The 10616-nt window shown below is 42.3% G+C and overlaps 1 protein-coding gene across 4 annotated transcripts in view; it reads left to right on the top strand.

Annotated features, from left to right (window-relative positions):
* Window positions 1-10616, top strand: part of Stat3 (signal transducer and activator of transcription 3 (acute-phase response factor)) — a 61302-nt gene that overhangs the window by 22725 nt on the left and 27961 nt on the right. For 3 of the 4 annotated variants that reach the window (XM_013037955.1, XM_013037957.1, XM_013037958.1), the window contains exons 2-4: window positions 6209-6360; window positions 8144-8288; window positions 8824-8922. In XM_013037955.1, coding sequence (XP_012893409.1) covers window positions 6233-6360; window positions 8144-8288; window positions 8824-8922 — 372 coding nt within the window. In that variant the 5' untranslated portion in view covers window positions 6209-6232. The remainder of the gene's footprint in view (window positions 1-6208; window positions 6361-8143; window positions 8289-8823; window positions 8923-10616) is intronic. The other variant, XM_013037956.1, reaches the window with a different exon arrangement.

Here is a 10616-nt window from a genome sequence, read left to right as displayed (position 1 = left end):
TTTTTTTTTTTGTCGGTTGTGAGGCTTGAACTCTGGGCCTGGGCACTGTCCCTCAGCTCTTCAGCTCAAGGCAAGCACTCTAACGCTTGAGCCACAGCACCACTTCCGGTTTTCTGGTGGTTTATTGGAGATACAAGTCTCATGGACTTTCCTGCCCGGGCTGGCTTTGAACTGTGATCCTCAGATCTCAGCTTCCTGAGTAGCTAGGATTACAGGCGTGAGCCACCGGCGCCAGGCTGGATGTGTTATATTCTGAATAGATTGGTGTCATGGGACATTTGTGAGGGAGTAGCCATGTGGCTATTTAGGTGGAAAGAAAAGCAAATGCGAAAGGCCTGGGGCAGAAATGGACAGTGTATATTTTAGGAGCTGGAAAGAGACAGGAATAAGAAGGGAAAAGGCCAGGCACTGGTGGCTCATGCCTGTAATTCTAGCTACTCAGGAGGCTGAGATCTGAGGATCACAGTTCAAAGCCAGCACTGACAAGAACATCCATGAGACTCTTATCTCCAATAAACCACCAGAAAACTGGAAGTAATGCTGTGGCTCAAGTTGTAGATTACTAGCCTTGAGCTGAAGAGCTCAGAGTTCAAGCCTCTTGACTGACAAAAAAAAAAGAAGAAAAAGGGAGAGAGCTGCAGGGGAGGAGGTTAGAGGCATCTCAGGGCTGAAAGGCTTATCCATGGGTTATACACTGTAGGAGTCTAAATTTTTTTCTGAGAGGTGTTAAGCAGAGGAATGAAGAAGGCTCTGGCTTACACTTAGAAAGGATCTGCACTGCAGGGAATGGACTGCAAACAGGCAAGGATGAAGACATTAAGGCAGCAGCCGTCTAGGAAGAGATGCTGGCTGTGTAGATTAAGGTAGCAATGGATTGTGGAGAACTTCCTGCCTTCTAGGCTTTAGCTACCATGCTCAGTTATGGATAACATTTGAAAGAGCAAGATTGGATGAACCATTTAGAAAGTATGTAGTGAAAATAGGTTTATTATTAAAATAGTTTTATTAGCAAACTCTTTTCCCTTAAAATTATGAATTACTTTTCCATGGAAATCAAATCTAAAACTACATTTGGTTTTCATTAAGTTGGGAAAAAATGTAAGTTGCTGCCTGCCAGTATCTCACATCTGTAATCCTAGCTACTCAGGAGGCTGCAATCTGAAGACTGAAGATTGAAGTTTGAAGTTATCCCAGGCAGCAAAGTCTATGAGACTCTTAACTCCAATTAACCATCAAAAAGCCAGAAGTGGCCAGGCACTGGTGGCTCATGCCTGTCATCCCTCAGGAGGCTGAGATCCTTAGGATCATGGTTCAGAGCCAGCCTGAGCAGGAGAGTCTGTGAGACCCTTCTTTCTACACCACCAGAAAACTGGACGTGGTGCTGTGGCTCCAAGTGGAGTTGTGGCTCAAGTGGTAGAGTGCTAGCCATGAGCAGGGAAGAGGGGACAACCCTCAGGAATAGTTGCCTAGGCCTTGAGTTCAAGCCCCAGGACGGCACCAAAAAAAAAAAATTTAAGTCAACCTAAATTTAAGGTAAACATTTTATTATACGTACTGATTGTGTGGGCAGGAATTCGGGGAGGCACAGCAGGATGACGTATCTTTATTCTCTGATAGCTGAGGCCTTAGCTGGGAAAACTTGAACATCAGGAGGCAATACTCAGTGAGATTTCTTCACTCACAGAGCCAGTGCTCAGGCTAAGAGTCAGGAGCACTGTGCTGGGTGGTGGAGAGAGGAGAGGCATGCTAGAGGCCACGAGCTGAGGCTCTGCCCGTCCTCCTGGGCCTCCCAGTCCTGCAGAGTGATTGCGACTCCTGCAGAGACAAGTGGTGCTGTTGGAAGGAAAGCTTGTGTGAGGGCCTGTGGCAGGGAGGAGCTTGGTGACTTTGAGTAGCTAAAAGAACAGAGTGGATGCCAGGAGCTTAGCAGATGGCAGCCAAGAATGAGAAGCAAGGCCAGCTAGGAGATCAGTTACGTTAGCAATACAGACACTTACACTGCACGCTGGCTGTATCCTAAGTGTTATGTGCTTCAACTCAATTAATGATCCTGTAAGTATAGTATAGTTTCCTTCCTGCCCACCCGTGTGTGTGTGTGTGTGTGTGTGTGTGTGTGTGTGTGTGTGTGTGCTGGTTCTGGGGCTTGAACTCAAGGCCTGGGTACTGCCCCTGAACTTTTTTGCTCAAGACTAGTATTCTCCTACTTGAGCCACACCTCTATTTCTATCTTTTTGGTGGTTAATTGCTTTGAATCATGATCCCCAGATCTCAGTCTTCTGGGTGGCTAGGATTATAGTAATGAGCCACTGGTACTTGGCTCAAAAACCCTTTTTAAAGGACTAGTTTTTCTGGGCATTGGTAGCTCATGCCTGTAATCCTAGCTACTCAGGAGGCTGAGATCTGAAAATTGTGGTTCAAAGCCAGCCCAGGCAGGAAAGTCTGTAAGACACTTATCTCCTAAAGTTAACCACCAAAAAACCAGAAGCAGAGCTATGGCTCAAAGTGATAGATTGCTAGCCTTGAGCAACAGAGCTCAGAAACAGTGCTCAGGCCCTAAGTTCAAGTCCCATTACTGACAAAAGAAAAGGACTAGTTTCTATGGAAATAAGTGCACATATAATCACTTCATGCTTTCTTTGGGTGCTTTAGTCCCTTGAGCCTTTTCTGAAAGCAAAGAGGAGCAGTATGCCCTACTTAAAATACAGGCATTTCTAAGATAGCATTTAAAAGAATCACGTGACAGATGAGGTGGAACACTTTAGATCACTTTCTAAAGGATCTGAGGATCACTTTCTGAATTATCTTTAGATATCTTTCTGTTCTGGATGACTGTGCACATCTGCTGTTGTCCTTCTCTTCACCTTCCCATCATGTTGCACATCCACTGGTGCGTAGATGTGAGATGAGAATTTCTATGAAGTGATGTCATGAATCCCTTTTGTGAGTGGCCCCCTGTGTTTCTCAGCAAATCCCTTGGTTTCTTTAGATGAAGTATACAAATGACAACTGTGACCTTGAACTCACTTTTTTAGTGATCTTTACAGTAATAAGTTCCTTATTAGAAAATGGTAATTTGCCATATTACTTGTTGGTAGGTTATCCACCAAGGGGCTGAGAAAGCCCTAGTTTGAAAAGTCCATGCTCTGTCATTTTTCTTTTTCTTTTTCCTATTCTCTCCAGTTATAGAAAATAGTACCATACTTTCCCCTGATGCATTAGAGTCCCTGATCTGCCAAGGTAAGCCTAGTAAATGCTTTGGGAGAAATAAGTGCCCTTAGACACTGTATGGAAGGGCTTCTGGTCTCTCCTGGGCACTCAAATTGGTACTTGGTATTCAAATTGTTAATCAAATCACCCAGTGTGTTCTGGGATTCACTGAAGTGCTTATTGACCACAAGGTTAGAATTATTTGGTAGATAAGAAATACTTTTAGAGACTAGAGGCATGGTTCACATGTTAGGATGCTTGCCTAGCCAATGTGAGCCCAAGTTCAAATCCTGATAACACCATCAAAGTAATGATAATGATGATGATAATGATAATTTCAGGAGTCCTTTACATTAAGTTGTGTTGGGGTTTTGTGGTTCTTTATTTTTGCAGTGCTAGAGATTGAACCCCAGGCATTACCAACTGAGCTATATCCATAGCCTCTTGATTAACTCATAATTTGAAGAAAAAAGAAAAACAACACAAAAAACAGAATTTAATTGGGGTTGGGGATTTAGCTCAGTGGAAGAGTACTTGCTTGGCAATTGCTAGGCCCTGAATTTGGTCCTCAGCTCTCGGGTGAAAAACAAGACAAAACAATTTAAGTTGTGAAGTAAGTGGGCTCTTTAAAACTTTTTCCAGTAAAACAGCTAGTCATCTCTTAAGCATATGCTGTTCTTGTGAAGAGTCTTTGATTGCTTTGTGGCTGCTGTTAATTAATATGACTTGTAACTAAGCAGCCTATAAAGACCTATTTGACACAGCTACTCTAGACTATAACCCAAAAGCCCACGATTTCCTTGAAAATACTACCTTCTCTTTGGGTTTAATTTAGAATAACTTTACTTTGATATAAGATATTGTTACAGTATTACTTATGGTGGTTAGACTAAGAGATAAGATAGTCATGAGGAAAGCTACTAGCTAGTCTCTAGCTTAAGAAATAGCACTTTTTTTTTTTTTCTCATCCAGAGGCTTCAGCCCAGGGCCTGGGTTCTCTCCCTGAATTGCTTTTGCTCAAGGCTAGCACTCCACTACTTGAACCACTGCTCCACTTCTAGCTTTTTTGGTAATTTATCAGAGATAAGAATGTCATGGAATTTCCTGCCCAGGCTGGCTTCTAATCATGATCCTCAGATCTCAGCCTCTAGAGTGGCTAGATTGATTACAAGGTGTGAGCCACCAGCATCTAGCTAATAGTGTAATTTTTATATTACTAACAATCCATTAGTCCCAATTAAAACATTCAAATAGCTACAACAGAACAAGCCTCCTCAGAGTTAGGGCCTAGAAATAAATCAGGTTTTGACAATTTAATTTTTAAAAATTTAATGTTTAAAAATAGAAATGTTGTCAGGTACCAGTGGCTCACACCCTTAATCCTAGCTACTTTAGGAGGCTGAGATCTGAGGATTGCAGTTTGAAGCCAGCCCAAGGAAGGAAAAGTCTGTGAAACTTGGAGAAACTTGGAGAATCAACCACTAAAAAGCTGGAGATGCAGCTGGGGCCTTGAGCAAAAGAAGCTCAGGGACAGTGCTCAGGCCCTGAGTTCCAACCCTAGGACTGACACCAAAAAAAAAAAAAAAAGAGAAAAGAAAAAGAAAATCCAAAGAGAATTGTGCATGTTCTATTTTAATGTTTACCCTCAACTGAGCAGGTATACTAGATGTCATTTTATGATTATGACTTGGAGCTTTAGGGAATAGACTAGTCTGTATTCAAGATATACAACGAAATAGCTTCTTTTTGTTGCTGTTGTTTTTTGTTTGTTTGTTTGTTTTGGTGTGGTGGTACTAAGGCTTGAACTCATGGCTTCATGTTCTCATTCTGTTTCTTTGCTCATGGGAATAGCACTTTATCATTTGAGTCATACCTTTACTTCTGGCTTTTTGTTGTTGATTAGAAAGGAGTATGTGGGCTTTGTTTGTTTGCCTGGGCTGGCTTTGAACCTTGGTCCTCATATCTCAGCCTCCTGCATAGATAGTATTACAAGTGAGAACCACTGGTGCCCAGCTCATGCGGTGGATTTAGCTTTACCATACTGTGAGTATTGTTAGAGAGATCTAATGGCTGTTGGTTTCTGGTTTTATTTCAGCTAGTGTTTCATATGTACCTACAACTTCTTAGTCTTTGGCTCTTACCTGTAGACATTTTTAGATCTTAAGATGATTTATATAGGCATTTTCATGGCTCAAACTATGCAGAAAGAGGACTGAAAGTGACTAACCACTTATTTCTCATAGTTGACCATTTTACTGGAATATACATGAACCTGAGGACAACTCATATACCTGGAATTATTTCTGGTGTCAGTATAGGTTTATAGTTTACCTGAAAAGTCATAAGGTGTAAGTCAGACATTATGATGCATTCTTGTATTCCTAGTACTTGAGAAGTCAAGGTAGGAAGATTGTACATTTGGGTCCAGTCTGGACTGTATAGCCAGAACTTACCTCAAGAAAACAAAAAAAAAAAGGTTTGGGGGTGTGACTTAATTGATAGCACATCTGTTTGTTAAATGCCCTATGTTCAAATCCCAGTATCACACAAATACATACATACAACACACACACACACACACACACACACACACACGGTGTGTAATGGAAAGAAAGAAACAGATTTGTTGAGCCTCTGTTGTGTGCTGTGCACTGGGTTGGGATCATCAGAAATATTTCAGTAGCTCTGGAGTTGGACGTTACAACTTTTTTCAGTACTAGGGTTTGAACTTAGGGCTTCCCACGTACCATGCAGGCATTAGAAGAAGTAAAAATCTGGAACTTCAGGAATTTTTCTAAGGTCTAGGTTTCTAGAACTGGGCATTATACCTATTTGCCTCCCCAGTTTTAAAGAAGCTGAGATATTTCAAAGGTAGGGATTATATATATATATATATACATATATATATATTGACATATATATATATAGTTGGGTGGATGTATTTCCAGATTGTTTGCCCTTATTGGGCTTGTGGTGACCATACCAACACTTTGTTTTACAGTTCTGATCCCCCAATTCCAACAGGATGGCCCAATGGAATCAGTTGCAGCAGCTCGACACACGGTACTTGGAACAACTTCATCAACTATACAGTGACAGCTTCCCCATGGAGCTGCGGCAGTTCCTGGCACCTTGGATTGAGAGTCAAGACTGGTAAGTCCTCCCTGGGAAACTCCCTATAATATTAAGCTTTGGTTTGAATCAAGAGCCATGATCAGATAGGTGCTGGTGGCTCATGCCAGACCCTGAGTTTAAGCCACAGTACAGGTGTGAGTACATGCGTGTGTGCGCATGTACTCACATTATCTCTTCTGCTTTCAGGCTTTGCTACCCAGGTCATTAAAAAAAAACTATAAGAGTGTAAGAGATCAAGGGATAAGAGATCAAGGGCTAACTTTAAGCTTATAAAGCATTTTCTGTATTAGAAGGGCTTATCAGCAGCTGTCTGTTGGCACCCTGAATAGCCCACTTTGGTGGGAGATGTTTTGAAGGTTCATTTAGATCATTTACTTGGGAAGCTCTTCTTTTTTTTTTTTTTTTTTTTTATCGGTCGTGGGGCTTGAACTCTGGGCCTGGGCGCTGTCCCTCAGCTCTTCAGCTCAAGGCGAGCGCTCTACCACTTGAGCTACAGCGCCACTTCCGGTTTTCTGGTGGTTTATTGGAGATAGGAGTCTCACAGTCTCTCCTGCCCGGGCTGGCTTTGAACCGCGATCCTCAGATCTCAGCCTCCTGAGTAGCTAGGATTACAGGCGTGAGCCACCAGCGCCTGGCCTTTGGGGAGCTCTTCTGATGCATGGGGATTTCTGACACTCCCAGGATATGGTAGAAATACTTTTTACCTGCAAAATCAATCTCAGATAGAAGTTTGGTCCATATGTGTAGTTCCCATTTAATTAAAGGAAAGAGATGTAGAAAAGAGGAAGATTCCTTTCATAGAGGAATTAATGGCAACTATTTCTTTCACTTTAATGTATTCAGGTCTGCCCATTAATTTTGACTTAATTCAAGCCTATGTTAATATGACCTAGTTTTTCCAGAATACATGCCCTGATTTGGTGAAGAGCCAACGAGTGATTCAGAGATGGTGGAGATAGGCCTCCCAGGTTTAGATTGCTTAATGTGCATTTATTTGTACTAATAATCTGGCCACAGAGTTGACTGAGAATTTAAGTCAAAACAACCTATCAGTCTATTTTGTGCAAATATTTTGTACAAAGACTATGAAAGTGGTCAATAATATCTGGATTTCTTGCTAATAGTTATGAAATTAATGTCATTTATTGTTGCTGAGAAAGAAAAATGGGAAAGTAGCCAGCCATAGAGGTGTACACTAGTAATCAACGAGGAGGATAAGGCAGGAGGATCCCAAATATGAGACCAGTCTGGGCTAATAAAAGAATTAAAAAAAGAAAAGAAAAGAAAAATGGAATGTAATGAATGGGCTACAGCATCAGGCTTACCTTTTTTTTTTTTCCTGCTTGGTTGTGGTTTCTTTCTTTCTTTCTCTCTTTCTTTCTCACTCTCTCTTTCTCACTCCCCCCTCCTCTTCCTCCTCTCCCTCCTCCTCTTCCTCCTCTTCCTCCTCTTCTCCTCTTCTCTTCCTCCTCCTCTTCCTCCTCCTCCTCCTCTTCCCTTCTTCTGAGCTAGGCTGGTACTGGGGCTTGAATTCAGGGCCTGGTCACTGTGCATGAGCTTTTTTGCTCAAGGCTAACACTTTTACCACTTGAGTCACAGCTCCACTTCCAGCTTTTTGGTGGTTACTTGGAGATGAGTGTCACAGACTTTCTTGCATAGGCTGGCTTTGAAATGTGATCCTGATATCTGCTTCCTGATTAGTTAGGATTACAAGAGTGAGCCACCAGTGCCTAGCTTAATTAGTGGTATGTGTGAGTGAGTGAATGTGAATGTAGGTTTCAGAATCATTTTCTTTTCATAGGGCATATGCAGCCAGCAAAGAGTCACATGCCACGTTGGTGTTTCATAATCTCCTGGGTGAGATAGACCAGCAGTATAGCCGCTTCCTACAAGAGTCAAATGTTCTCTACCAGCACAATCTGCGAAGAATCAAGCAGTTTCTCCAGGTGGGATGGGAAGCAGAGTAGGAGACACTGGCCCTGCAAAGTGGAATGTTAGCTTTCTTTCCAGGAAGTACTTATTTTCTCATTTGACTAAATAATTATATACTTGCCCTTGAGCATGGTTATTAGAATTCAATTCTCATGTCCTGATTAAAAAGTAATAAAGTGATTGCTGTAATGCTAATTATCTTGTGTTAGCATGTTATTAACACCTACTCCTCACAGGAAGATAGCTCTGAGTTTTAAATGTTAAAGATTTGACCATAAATTGAATATTTGTGAACAAAGTCCGCTACTTCCCTCCCTGTAAGACCAGAATTACCCATTGTCCAAACCCTTGAAATCACCCCTCTTCTCTTCCCTCTTTTTCGTCCCCTGCTTGCAGAAAGCCAGGCTTTGAGCCCTCTGTAGTTTTGTACAGAAAGCCCATGGAAGGCTTCCTTTAGGCTCTGCAGAAATTAGTGTTAAATTAGTGATGTTTTGTCCACGCCTCCATAGTCTGCTGCAGCTTTTCACTGTTTTTCCCTCCTCCTTACAGAGCAGGTACCTTGAAAAACCAATGGAGATTGCCCGGATTGTAGCCAGGTGTCTTTGGGAAGAGTCTCGCCTTCTCCAGACAGCAGCAACTGCAGCCCAGGTGAGACCTGAGAACAAAGTCCTAGTCTGAGAGAAAAGGAAAGCCGAACAACTGTGTAGTGCAATCGTACAGGAATTCATTTTTAGTTACTGATTGATTGATTTGGTTGGTGCTGTGTCTTAAACTTAAGGGCCTTGAGCTCCCTTGGCTTGCCTGCTCATGGCTAGTGCTTTCCTACCTGAACCTTACTTCCAGCCAGACTTTTTTTTGTCAGTTATGGAGCTTGAATTTAGGACCTGGGCACTGTCCTTGAGCTTTTCTGCTCAAGGTTAGTGTTCTACCACTTTGAGCTACAGCTCTACTTCTGGTTTTCTGATGGTTAATTGGAGGTGGGTCTTCTGGACTTTCCTGCCTGGGCTGGCTTTCCTCAAATCTCAGCCTCCTGAGTAGCTAGGATTATAGGCGTGAGCTGCAAGTGCCGGTCTCCAGCAGGTTTTTTTTTTTTTTTCTGGTTATTGTGCTGAGATGAAATCTCAGACTACTTTTCTGCTTAAGCTAGCTTTGAATTGCACTCATCCAGGTGTAAGCCTCCTGAATAGCTAGGATTATAGCTGATAAATATGAGAAAATATCTGTAAGGATATGTGCAAGTCATTTAAATAGTTGGTTATAGGAGACTTTTTCTGGAAAACTTTCCTTTAATAGCCTATAAATAGGGACTTTTTTCCCCTTCCTTCTCCCTCCTTCCTTCCTTCCTTCCTTCTTTCTTTCCTTCCTTCCCTCCCTCCCTCCTTACTTCCTCTTTCTGTTTCTCTTTTTCTTTCTTTCTCTCTTTCGTTCTCTCTCACTTTCTCTGTTTCTCTCTCTTTCTTTCTCTCTCTCCCTTTCTCTCTTTCTTTCTTTCTTGCTTGCTTTCTTTCTTGCCTTGGCCTTGAACTCAGGGCCTGGTCTCTGTCCCCTGAGCCTCTTTGTGCTCAAAACTAGTGCTCTATCATTCCTTGAGCTACAGCATCACTTCCAGCTTTTTCTGAGTAGCTTATTGATGAAATAAAAGTCTCACGGCCTTTCTGGCCTGGGCTGGCTTTAAACCACAACCCTCAAATCTCAGTAGCTAGGTGTGAGCCATCAATTAGTGCCTGGCACTTCTTGTTTTTAAGCTTTGGTATAAAATATATATCTTAAAATATATTGTTTTTAGCTCCTTTTTATGTGTGTATGTGCCAGTTCTGGGGCTTGAACTCAGGACCTGAGCACTGTCTGTGAGTTTTTTTTTTAGCTCAAATCTAGCACTCTACCTCTTCAGCCACAGCTCCACTCTGGCTTTTTGCTAATTAATTGGAGATTCTCAGGGACTTTCCTGCCTAGGCTGACTTCAAACCTCTATCCTGAAATCTCATTCTACTGAGTAGCTAGGATTACAAGTGTGAGCCACCAGCACCCAACTCCCCTAGTGGTCAGGCTTAGAGTCAGGCTTCTGTAGGAGATAATTTAGTCACGCTCATTTTCTCCCTATAAGTACAGTACCAGTTGAGAAATAGAGATGGGAACCCAGAACAGATGATGGCAGCATCTGTATGGTTGGTAGAACTAGACTGAAAGCATGGCTTGAGCTGTAAGCACAGGGGCTTTCTAGGTCTGTCTTTTCAGTTTCTTTTTTTTTTTTTTTTTGTCGGTCATGGGGCTTGAACTCTGGGCCTGGGCGCTGTCCCTCAGCTCTTCAGCTCAAGGCGAGTGCTCTACCACTTGAGCTACAG

The sequence above is a fragment of the Dipodomys ordii genome, unplaced genomic scaffold (assembly GCF_000151885.1).
Source record: "Dipodomys ordii isolate 6190 unplaced genomic scaffold, Dord_2.0 Scaffold7, whole genome shotgun sequence".
NCBI classification, from domain to species: domain Eukaryota; kingdom Metazoa; phylum Chordata; class Mammalia; order Rodentia; family Heteromyidae; genus Dipodomys; species Dipodomys ordii.
This window is presented reverse-complemented; position numbering and strand designations above follow the sequence as displayed.